General features: G+C 39.7%; 2 protein-coding genes across 2 annotated transcripts in view; one reads left to right on the plus strand and one right to left on the minus strand.

The window, feature by feature from the left end:
* Nucleotides 1-456: 456 nt before the first annotated feature.
* The window catches only part of TRAPPC3L (trafficking protein particle complex subunit 3L), a 40,274-nt gene continuing 28,509 nt past the window's right edge, over nt 457-12,221 (minus strand). The window contains exons 4-5 of the mRNA XM_063098136.1: nt 4,247-4,432; nt 457-576 (exon numbers count right to left, since the gene is read on the minus strand). Coding sequence (XP_062954206.1) covers nt 457-576; nt 4,247-4,432 — 306 coding nt within the window. The remainder of the gene's footprint in view (nt 577-4,246; nt 4,433-12,221) is intronic.
* CALHM5 (calcium homeostasis modulator family member 5) lies at nt 6,444-11,192 on the plus strand. Its single transcript, XM_063098464.1, has 2 exons — nt 6,444-6,989; nt 10,464-11,192. Exons 1-2 carry the CDS (start codon nt 6,450-6,452, stop codon nt 10,851-10,853), a joined length of 930 nt encoding a protein of 309 aa, XP_062954534.1. The 5' UTR covers nt 6,444-6,449; the 3' UTR covers nt 10,854-11,192.

Genomic DNA, 12,221 nt, shown 5'->3' on the forward strand with positions numbered 1-12,221 from the left:
GAATTGTTTCTACAGAGAATGCAATATAGAGTATCTAGAAACTGTCTATATATAGTGAACTCTATGCTGTATTATTTCATCCATTTTTCCAGTGAAAAGTGACAAATTCATCAACTGTTTGTATATGTGGTGCATTTTCTCTCTTACCATAAGTAAATGGAATGAATAGACTCTTTGAGGATGGATTGTATAATATGTGGAATTTATGCTTGCTACCCTATAAGGAGTTATTTGTATATGAGATCTTGTAGACATGAGATTGAAAATGTGTAATTTATAAGCAAAATTTTTTTAAAAAGCTGTTAAATCCTCATGCCATGCATTTCAAGTTTCTGGCTGATTTTTAAGCCTTTCAAAGTCCATGCTATTAAGCAATTCAAAATCTCTATGGCTATACATGTTTAGCTAATATTAACTCCTCAACTAGCCACCCTGTGGAATTTTGCATGCTATTCTTCATTTTTTCCTTCTGTATTTTTTCTCATCTAGCTTTTTCAGAAATGTTATTCCTATTTCTGTCACACTGTCGCCTTTTAGTCTGTCTTGCAAGAATGTAACATCAGCAGCCAAATGAACCTAGGAAAGAAAAAAAAAAACATGCCTGCGTCATTCATTTTTTTTTTTTTTAAAGCTCTCTAAATTTCTCTCAGTCTGTTTCCAGCTTTATTTACTTTCCTTATGGAATGATAAAAAAGACCTTCTTCTGCAGATGAAAGGCCCTTTACTGTGTATCCTTCAGAGAGGATCTGGCTCTGTGTCAGCTCCCTGGTGGGGATCTGCAAATGGAAGGCCATCCAGGCCTGGCCAGACTTAGTTGACTGGGATGCCTGAACATGTGGACCCATGCCAAGCTTTGCTCCCAGTGTAAGACTAAACTATGCATCCATATCAGGAAAATTCCCAAGTCACAGAGAGCCTTGACCAGTGTGCTTGGTCAAGCAGAACCTCCAAGGATAAATGGATCCTTAAATGATTTCTCCCAAACTGATTTGCTGTGAATCATTCCGTCTTAGCTAAATAACATAATCACTTGTCTTAACAACATTTAGCAATTATTTATGGCTTTGAGAGCTTTGAAAAAATATCAAGTCAATAAATTATAAATGTAAGATTAAAGATTGAAATTATGGACATGAATATTTGATTCTCAGTCCTTTTCCTCTGTAAAGCATTTCTCATTTCCCAGACACTTGAAGTAAGCCCTTAGGGATTACTTCTCTATTCATTAAAATGTGTTTACAGAACTTGATATTGCTGACTCACTCTCAATAGAATATTTCCTCAGAGTTATTTTAAGTCATAGGGATAAATAAGATAAATAAATGAAAGTGCAGTTGTCCCTTGGTATCTGTGGGGGGATTGGTTCCAGGACTTCCCCCCCCCTCAACCCCCCAGTGGATACGAAAGTCCATGGATGCTCAAGTCCCTTACATAAAATGACACAGTATTTGCATATAACGTATGACCATCTTCCCATATACTTTAAATCATCTCTAGGTTACTTATAATAGCTAATACAATGTAAATGCTATGTAAATAGTTATTATACTGTATTATTTAGAAAATAATGACAAGAAAAAAAGCCTATACATGTTCAGTACAGATGCAACCATCCTTTTCTTTCTTTTCCCCCAAATATTTTTGATCCATGGTTGATTGAATCCATGTTTGTGGGACCCACGGATTCAGAGGTCAACTGTATCTAGAAAAAGCAAGTAATAAGTGAAAAATACCTGGGTCTGGCCGGCAATTAATTCATATTTATTGACTCTTATCTGAGTCCTCTCTCTCACAAAGAATTGCTTAGCCAACCAGTCTGGATTTGGTAAACCGTATACCTTAGCGTGCCAAATTATCTGGATCCTACTGGGTGCAAAAACCATGCTTTGTGATGCCTACCATGCAATAGAAGGATATAGACTGCACTTTGAAATATAGAAACTAAATCTACCTTTAACTTTTTCTTACATAAGATTTTTAATGTCATTATCAAAATTTAATAGAAAGTCAATGAAAATAACAAGGAGACTACTATTTGGATATTTGGGGCCACGTGAAGTCTGATACCTATCTGTCATTCAGCATATATAATCAACTGTTATCTATGCAAGCTGAAGACTTCTCTACCCTATTTTTGACTTAGTTTTATGGTTTCTGCCTTTGCCATAAACTCCCAGAACTCTACCCTTTCTGTTCCTTGATCTCATGGCTACCGACTGTAGGACAAGCCTAAAAAAATGCTAGGGTAGAAGCGTGGAAGATCTGTGTGAATAACACATCATTTCTATTGTTTCATACGTTTGGATTACCTGTGACTCTATTATTTCCCTAATTATCACAAATAATTTAAGATCACATGCATGTTTCCTTATTGGGTAGGTCAATACATGTCTGGACTTTGGTCACAATATGGCCCAACATTCTTAATAGCTAAGCTTCTGGAAAAATGAGACTTTGTTGACTGTCACCTCTTTCTAAGGTGCTGTTGGCTCATCAGTCTAAGATTGTTGGCTTCTCCCTCCACTTTCCTGAAACAGCTTTTACCGAGGTGCTCGCTGATCTTTTGGACCCTAAATGTGATTGCTTTTCAGGTCTTGTTTTACTTGGCCTCTGCTGTGCTTGATCTTGTTAATCACTCCCTCCTGAAATATCCTCCTCCCTTGTTTCTCTGACTCCATTCTTTCCTGGTATTTATCCTACCTCTGTCTTACTATTCTTTGCAGACTTTGTATTCTTCGTTTAACCTACTCATTATATTTTGTTGCTTTCTAGGGTTCTGTCTGTGACTCCCTTGTCTTCTTGCTCTACAGACTCTTTCTATGAATTCTTTGCCAGTTCCAATGCCTCTTCTGTCGGCATCTCTCTGTGAGCTCCAGACATGTATAAACAACTGCTTACGTGGTATCTTCATGTGCATGTATGTTGGATACTTCAATCCCAGTAGGTTCAAAATTGAACTCCTTACTTAGTCTCTTCCAAGCCCAAATATACTCCTCCTAGTTTTGCTGTCTTGCTTAATAGCAACCTTCCCTGCAAGCTGCTCAGAAAGTGTAAAAGTCATTCCTGAATCTTTTGCCCAATCTTGTCCCTTTCAGCCAACCAGTAACCTACTCTTACCTGTTCTACCTATTTAATGTTGTTCAAATCAGTCTTCTTTCCACTGCTACTGTCGGGCCTTTATCTGGTTTTACTTGAGGTCACCATCATCAGCTTCCTAACTGCTCTCCTCCCTGCCTCCAGCTTTGCTCCCTTTTGTACACTTGCACTTGGTTGACAAAGCAATGAAATTCCTAAAACACTGTTTTTAAAATATCATTTCCCTGTTTATAAACCTATATTGGCTCTCTGTTTCTTTCAATATAAAAATCTGAATTCCTAAACTTGTCATATGAATCCCTTCTTTTATCAGCTTCTGTAAAGAATTTAAACCTCTTTTTCATGACAATCCCTCTCTCAATCCACATGTCAGTCATACTGAACTAATTCAAGTTCCTTGTTCCTTGAGTGAGGCATTCTTTTTGTGCCTTTGGACATGACAATCCTTCTACCTGGATTACAATTTGCCCCTGCTACCATTCACCTAACTCCTATTTTTCCTTCAAAAGCCAGTACAGAATTTCTCTAGGAAGTCTTTCCTGCCCCAGTTCCTCCAATAGCCCTTACTTACACTTTATACATCTGATTTTCCTACTAGAGAGAAGATTCTCTAAGGGCAGCAACTGGTGTCTTGTTCATCTTTGCATGCCTAGTGCTTGACACTTAACAGATGCTAACAATTATCTTAGTTAAACCAAAGAATAATTCAGCCTCCAAAACAGCCTGCAATGACCCCCACCTCCTGTTATTCCTGCCCTCAGGTAGTTCCCTCCCACACTGCACTAGAGTTGGCAGCTCAAGCTGCCATGTTGTGATTAGATCAACAAAGAGGTCTATGTGGCAATGAACTTCATGAAGTCTCTAGCCAACTGCCAGCAAGGCTCTGAGGCTATGTGAGTAAGGTTGGGAGTAGATTCTCCAGTCTCATCAAGTCTTCAGAGGCTGCAGCCCTGGCCAATAGTTGGACTGCATACATCTTCAGCTGTGAAAGATTCTGAGCCACAATCAACCAGCTAAGCTGCTCACAGATTTCTGATCCTCAGAAACCGTGTGAGATGATAAATGTTTGTTTTAGGCGGCAACATTTTGAGGTAATTTGTTACATAGCACTAGATAACCTATACCCAGCAAAATGAAGAATGTGCTTTACCATTTCCAGGGCACCTCTGATTATCCCACAGAGTAAGTTGCAGTAGCACAGAGAAGATCGCCCAGCAGGGAGCTCTTCCACAAACTCCACCAGAGGATTCTTGTCTAGAATCAGGGAAAATTCATTTCTGCTTGAATTGTTACAAGTCACGCTTGGTGTAATTCCCAAGTACATCTTGAAAGCAACCTGATAAAGAAAAAAAAAATTACTAAAACTTGGTCTAGAACAAACGTCTACTAGTAGGACAACCAAATACCCTGTTAACAGGCATTGCCACACAATGGTTAAGCATGTAAAGTCTGTTGTCAGGAAGTCTGGGCTCACACTTAGCTTTGCAACTTATTGACCCCATGACATGTGAAAGTCTTGAATTCCTTTATTTTTATGGAACATCCTAAGGGACTAATTTTCTGTGAAAACTATGGCTTATGCATAAGTAAACTATGGTTTACTGCATTAAGGCATTGTTTGCAAAAAATTTTTTGAAAAATATATACCCTTTAGAAGGGTAAGAAATTAAAATATTACTAATCATCAACATATCAGCATGATCTGTGTCACACTGATCCTAGAAAAGGATAAGATCCTGAATTAGAAGGGACCCAGGACACATCTGCCACAATAGGGAGGTGATGGTCTGAGCAGAGGATGCTGGGGGTAGATTAGCCCCAAGGATGCATTTTGGGAAGTGGAGGGAATCATATTACTATAGATGACAAGTCTCTGAGAAGGAGCAAAAGGTAGTGCTGGTAGGCACATAAATGAGTGATAAATTAACTTCTCAAAAAAGTCTGCTGTTTTGTAGGGCTTGAAGAACTTTCCAATGTAAAAATGGGAGAAATCTTGGAGATTATTTCTTTTAAACTCGTAGTTTCACAAATGAGTAAACTGGTATTCAGGGAAGTAGTCCAAGGTGTTCAGTCTCCTAGTCCAAGGCAATTTCTTTCCACAAAACACAGGCCAGGATATTGAAGTTTATTAATGGAAATTTGTCAGCTTGATATGTTGTCATATTTCAAGTGCCTTAATTAATATAATTTTAAAAATTAATGGCAGTGTAGGAGAGAAAATGGAAATAATTTTCTTAAATTATTTATAATTAGAAGTGCTAAGCAATTCTTCATTCATTCATTCATTCAAGTCATTCTTTCAAGGTACTTATTGGGCACTGCCTATCCTGCACAGTGCCTGGCTCGCAGTGGGAGTTCAACAGCCATTTGCAAAACAAATAATTGAATGAGCACCGATTTGTATTTGACAACATGTTTAGATCCAGGATACATGAATGCTGAATGAGTGTTTGCCAGGTGGACAAGGTGGGAGGTGCGGGGGTAGCGAAGACACTCTTGGTAGCGGGAACATGCCACGGGCATGAAAAACCGTGATGAGGTTCAGAGGAGGTCTCATCTATCAACTTGTGGGCTGTGGGGAGCTCCAAAGGTGTGAACAGGCTAATGCAGATTTGGATTTCTGTTTCAGAGAGGTCTCCTTTGTGTCAATGTGGAGGATGGATTTATGGTTGTGGGTGGGGATGGACATAAGGTCAAAAACAGAGACTGTAATCAAAAGGTTACTGTAATAGCCTAGGAAAGAAATGATAAGGACCTTTCTCATTTTATTTTTCCTTCAAAACCCTCCCTAAACTTTTCCATGTAAATTTCATGTATCCCAAATCCTAAAATTTGGTTCAAGTCCCTAACACTAGACAGTTAAAGAAAATATAAAACAAATCCTTGTCATCCAAATCTTAAATCATATAGCAAGAGAAAAACCATCATGAAACTCTTGGTTTGGAGATTTTATTTGGCTCCCAGTCAATTGGCCGAAACCCATTTATACTAACATTGATTCCTCCCGCTGGAAAATTCCTAGACTATTATTCATATCACTGAGCCTTTCCTTCTGATTTTCAATCCAAGCCACATGGAAATATAAAAAAGGAGCCTGTGCACTTTGAATTTACTCTCAATCTCAGTGTTTAGGCTGCAATTTCATGGCCCAGTGTCCACCAGTAGGAGGCATTATCTGAACACCATTGGGAAATCCTCATTCCTAAGGAATGACATTGTTTCCTTATCTGGCTGAAGTCAGTCTGAGAAGGAGGACTGTTTCTAATGAAGGAAGAGCTCCACCCTCAGACACTGCCATAGCTTCTCTGTCAATAACAAAGGCAAAACATTTTCCCTCTTTGTGTATCTGCAACATGGATGCTTTTCAGGGCATTTTAAAATTCTTTCTTAACCAAAAAACTGTTATAGGCTACAGCTTCTTGGCTCTACTGACTGTGGGAAGTGAGCGTCTCTTTTCACTTGTGGCTTTTAAGTGTCCCTGCAGCACCGAGAATATGGCCTATGGGATGGTTTTCCTTTTTGCTCCTGCCTGGGTGTTACTGATCCTGGCATTCTTTCTGAACAACAGGTCATGGAGACTCTTCACAGGCTGCTGTGTGAATCCCAGGAAGATCTTCCCTAGAGGCCACAGCTGCCGCTTCTTCTATGTCCTCGGCCAGATCACTCTGAGTTCATTGGTGGCTCCAGTGATGTGGCTTTCTGTGGCTTTGCTCAATGGAACTTTCTATGAATGTGCCATGAGTGGGACGAAAAGTTCAAGACTCCTGGGACTGATTTGTAACGGCAAGCCCAAAGAGTGTCAGGAAGAGCTTTACAAAGTACCTTGTGGCAAAACTAGCATGCTACCCACGGACAACGAAGAACTAAAACTGTCCCTTCAAGCCCAGTCTCAGGTAAGAAAGGACAAACTTGCTTTTTCTCCTGGTATGAGCTTGAAGTATTCTGTCCTCCTTTTAGCCAGGGCTGAGTCTGAGTCCTGTTTTTGAAACTAAATGGAAATTGAAACAAAGACAATCTCAGGAAAAGCTTTTAGAGGCTGGATGGCTCAGTAAAATTGCTGATTGGATTATGTCTTTGCCATTTCCCAAAAGAAAATATCCTCTGGGTTATGCATATGTAAATATTTAAGTACCTTAAAACAATCTCTCTGGGTTGACTTTGTAAATAATGCATAACACTAAATCATAAATTGAGCACTAATGGCAGAGCTGTAATTAAAAATTACTCCCTTCTATGAATTATTTATTTCCTAACAGTTTTCTCAGAGAAACACACACACACATATTCACCTGTTAAAATAGTAATGAACCAAATGAGCTAATACTTTTCAAAGGTGCATGTAATATAATTAGTGTAGAGATTCCCTTGAATGATTTCCTGCAACTGCTGTTTTTATGTATGAATACTGTCAAGATTGAGAAGAATTTCCTAAGTAAGAATCAGCAGTCTTTAAATAACCTTCCGTGAAAAGTGACCATATTCTCTAGGGAGATTATGTCTTATACTATTTATGCTGTACATCTAAAGAAGTTCTTACGTTACTTTGGAAGCTCAAGATTTGGAGAATTGTTTTATTCAACAGAAGGAGATCATAGCTTTACTTAATTGATGAAGGAAGTGGCTTGCCATCCTTCCAGGTACTTGAACACAAATCCAGATGTACGGCCTTGCCCTGGCCTTGGGAAAAGAGTGACTTCCTGTATTGAGTAGTAGGAATTGCATTCTCAAAACCAAAGCAAGCACAATTTGTCAGGAATGGTATTTGTTCAGAATAAATTCACTGAAAATAGTATAATTTTCCTCTTTGAACAAGGATTTGCTTACAATAACATATCAAGACAAAGTCTGTTTTTAAAATCATACATTCCCAAGCGGGTTGACAGTATAGTCATACCCTTTTCTTAAACTGATATGCCAAAAAATTCTCAAAAAAAAAAAAAAATCTTTAATGCATAAAACATATCAGGTTCATAAATGTCTTCCATCTTTTGTTGAAGGAAGATATTAACTACAAATGTTCTGACAGAGTGAATGATTTATGGTTTCGGCTGCAGGCACCAGACTCCATTCAGTTAGTGCTGGGTTCAAACACTTTTCTTCTCTAGACACAGTCATAAGGAAATCACGCACATCCTGTCACAGCTTTGACTGGGCACACTACCTGTTTACTTTTCAGCAGAATGAGAAGGACCTGGGGCTGATTCCTATCAGAGGATGCATGAGTAATGTGGACAAAGGGAATTGTATCAATAGCAGGTGCTGGCCACAGAGGTTCATAGAGCAGGAGGCAACACAGTTGGGCATGTGGGTGGGGGTGGAAAAAGGACATTCATCCATGGGCCGGGCAGAGAACCATGAAATCCAGCTGGATGACTCTATTCTTAAGGAAGATAAAATGGAGAAGTGGAGTCGGCTGGCCTTGGATGTGACTCTACCACTTACCAGCTATGACCTAGAGCTAGTGGTTTAACCTCTCTGAGCCCCAGTTTTCTCATAGTTGGGGGTAATAACACCTACCTTGGAGGGTTGTTGGAAGGTTTAGAGCTAATAAACATAAATGGGCACAAAGCTTCTGGTACATAGTAGGTGGTCCCAGTTGATGGGAAAACTGCCAGGGTTTGTGCGAGAAAGCTCATCCAAAATGGGACAGTGCAAACAGCTGGTAGTGGGAGAGTCACCACACTCTGGTTGAACTCTGGGTATTGTGAATAGGGAGGAAGGACAAGAGGACTCAGTGTCCAGGACTCAGGTGAGGGCAGGTCAATGCTAAGGTTATGCAAAAGGGGAAAGGAGGTTTGAAGCTGACCCAATAGTTTATAACTCAGCCAGAACTGGCTCAGATACTGAGGTGAGATGGCCTTACAGGAGGTCCAGCTGTGGGGAAAGAGGAAGGTAGACGAAGAAGGAAAGGAGAGGATCTGAGGCAGCCAAGCACAAGTGATTCAAAGTAAATACGAGGACTTTTACATGATAGTAGTTGTGCCTTACAAATTAACGATAAGTACAGAAAGATACTATGAGCTCAGTAATGCTTTTACCTAAATGTAAATACATTTGAAAAATAGCAGCAAGTGATAATTGCTACTACTAACTGAATGCATGGGTGCCCAGCATCATTTCACTGGATCCCCAAAGTTACCCTCTGACGTGGATAAATCCCATATTACAATTGAGGAAACTGAGGCACAGAGAACACCCACAGTAAGGGGAAAGCTGAGGTTTAAGACCAAGTGTTGCCAATCCAGAGGAGGCATTATGCAGAGGCTGAAACCCTTCATAATAACTCCATGGTCTGAGTCAGAGGTTGGGAATCACTGATTTAAAGCTTATTTGCAGTTCTGTTATGGTCTGAATGGGTCCATTTGCAGATTGTTTCTATTTTCAAATAGGCCCATTTGCTGGGGAAGATGTAGGATCATTTAAATTAAAAGTCAAGAGACACTTTGAGGGATGGCCATTTAGCTCACTTAGAGCGTGGTGCTGATAACAACAAGGTCAAGGGCTCTGATCCCCTTACCAGCCAGTCGCCAAAAATAGATAAATAAATAAAAGAGAGAGACACTTTAAAAGAGATCTATTAGTTTCTTTGAAAGAGATGTGTTAGTTCTTTAGATATAAAATTAATTCCGATTGTGCAAAACAGGATTAAAACAAAAAAAATTCAGAAGAGAAGTTGAGCTATTAAGACTTTTACTTTTAAAATTCAGAAAAAAACAGCTGAATCATTCATATTCAGAGATGAGTTTGTTTTTTTTCTAATTACCAAAATTCAGAACAAATAATCTTCAAGGTTTGGAATGACCTTAATTTTTCCTCAACTTTTAGACAGGCTTTAAATTCTCATAGCTTCAGCTTCCCTGTTGTATCATGTCTGTCTCTTTTCCATGGGTGGTGAGTAATGACATTTCTTTCTGAGAGAGTCTGCTTCTTTTTTCTGCAAAGTCACATGGGAAAAATGGTCACTAGCCACACATATGCATTTATCAAGGCCTAAAAACTCCTGGCTAAAGAACTGTGCTCAAATGACCACATTTACTCATGTATGGAATTCTTTCCTCTAATTGCTAATACTATTTGAGAACTTGGTTTATCCAACTCTTGAATAATCTATATATTTGCTTTTTCCAGTGGCCTGCCTTCTGGTTACTGCTTTGCATACCAGCAATGTTGGGTAGGAGAATAGAAATTAGGTAAACTCTAACTTCATTTTGACTGTTAAGAAAGTGTTTGAACATGAAGATGAATGATTCAAATAGGTGTGGGGATGACCGTGGTATTGATTTAGCTATAAACTTCCCAGTAACACCACCCCAGCTCCCCAAGAAGTGACGGCTTTTACATGTCCTCAATATTTCTTCCTTCCTAAGATCCTGGGATGGTGCCTGATCTGTTCAGCATCTTTCTTCTCTCTGCTCACCATTTGCTGTGCTCGCTGCAGATCTAAAGTTAGCTACCTTCAGCTGAATTTTTGGAAGATGTATGCACAAAAGGAGAAGGAGCAGATGGAAAATACGTTTCTGGAGTATGCTAACAAGCTGAGTGAGAGGAACCTGAAAAGCTTTTTTGAAAACAAGAGGCCAGATGCCTTTCCCATGCCTACTTTTGCTGCCTGGGAGGCTGCTTCAGAGCTACATTCTTTCCAGCAGAGACGGCAGCACTACAGCACCCTCCACAGGGTGGTGGAGGATGGCCTGGAACTTAGCCCTGAGGAAGAGGAGACGACAATGGTCCTTGTGGGTACCGCCCACAATGTGTAGCTCATGCACCATCAGTGACTCACGTGTCGAGCGGTGCACTCATTCTGAGATCCTCCCACTATATCAACAGCAACCTCTGCATCTCTGTGTTTTCTCACTTTAGAGTTTCCTTACATGACAATAACACAAAGGGAAACTGCTTTGGAGCCTTCACATGCAGACAGTGTCAAGATGTGCTCAGATTGATTCTGAGTGGTGACAACTGTGTCCTCGCACTGGTGAAGGCTGGGCTCAGTAGGCCAAAAGGCTACTCCAAGTTCTACAATTTTATGATTCAACAGAGGGACTCAAGCAAGAGGGTCTGCTGCTACCTGTAAATATCAGTCATGGTGTCTGGGAGCAGAAGCAGTGGCTTGTGAGTAAGCAAGGTACTCTTAACATAGACTGCTGTACATAGTGGCATATGTGTTGCGGTCAGCAGGAATCCTTGTCCTGTAAATCTAACCTACTGCCTTTCAAGGATGCATGAAATTCTACCATTTGAAATGTTTTTCCTTGGAATCTGAAGACTTCAGTCCTCAAAAACAACCAATTGAAAGAATATGATGCCTAAAATTTGGTTTTTCACACATTTTCACTGTACAGTGGAAGTATGCCCCCGGAGACAAGGGGCATCACGACTTCTGTGGGCCCTAGCATTTTTGCCTTCATGGACCACTTTCTACATTCAAAATGGTGGTGATATATATACAGATATATATGTACATATACATGTATTTATGATTGTATTGACATAAACATAAATATATTAATATTATATATTAAAGCACTTTCTTCAACCCCAAACTCATTTGTTTCCTTCTGATTTTAAAAGAAATTAAAAACACTTTTGTGGGTCCCTACAAATATTTTGCACCCTAAGCACAGTGCCTATTATGCTGTGGGTATGTCTTACTTTGGGCTACTATAACAAAGTACCATAGACTGGTTGGCTTATAAACAATAGAAATTTATTTCTCACAGTTCTGGAGGCTGGGAAGTCTGAGATCAGGGTGCCAACATGGTCAGGTTTGGGTGAGGGCTCCCTTCCAGTTCAGACTGCTGTCTTCTTGCTATGTCCTCACATGGTGGAAAAGGCAAATAAGCTCCCCCCTCAGACATCTTTTGTAAGGGCACTATTCCCATTTCTGAAGGCTCTGCCCTCATGACCTAATTACCTCTCAAAGGCCTCACCTCTTAATACCTGGGGTGTTAGGATTTCAACATATGAATTTTGGAAGGACACATTCAGAACATAAAAGGGTAAATTGGCCCTGATTAACTATCTGGGTACACTGTCCAAAGCAGTACTAGTATAAAACTGTTTTGTGGTTTTTCTTTTATTATAAATAATGCAAAATTTGCATTCTACTGTGTAATATATCCATG

The sequence above is a fragment of the Cynocephalus volans genome, chromosome 5, assembly GCF_027409185.1.
Source record: "Cynocephalus volans isolate mCynVol1 chromosome 5, mCynVol1.pri, whole genome shotgun sequence".
Lineage (NCBI taxonomy): Eukaryota > Metazoa > Chordata > Mammalia > Dermoptera > Cynocephalidae > Cynocephalus > Cynocephalus volans.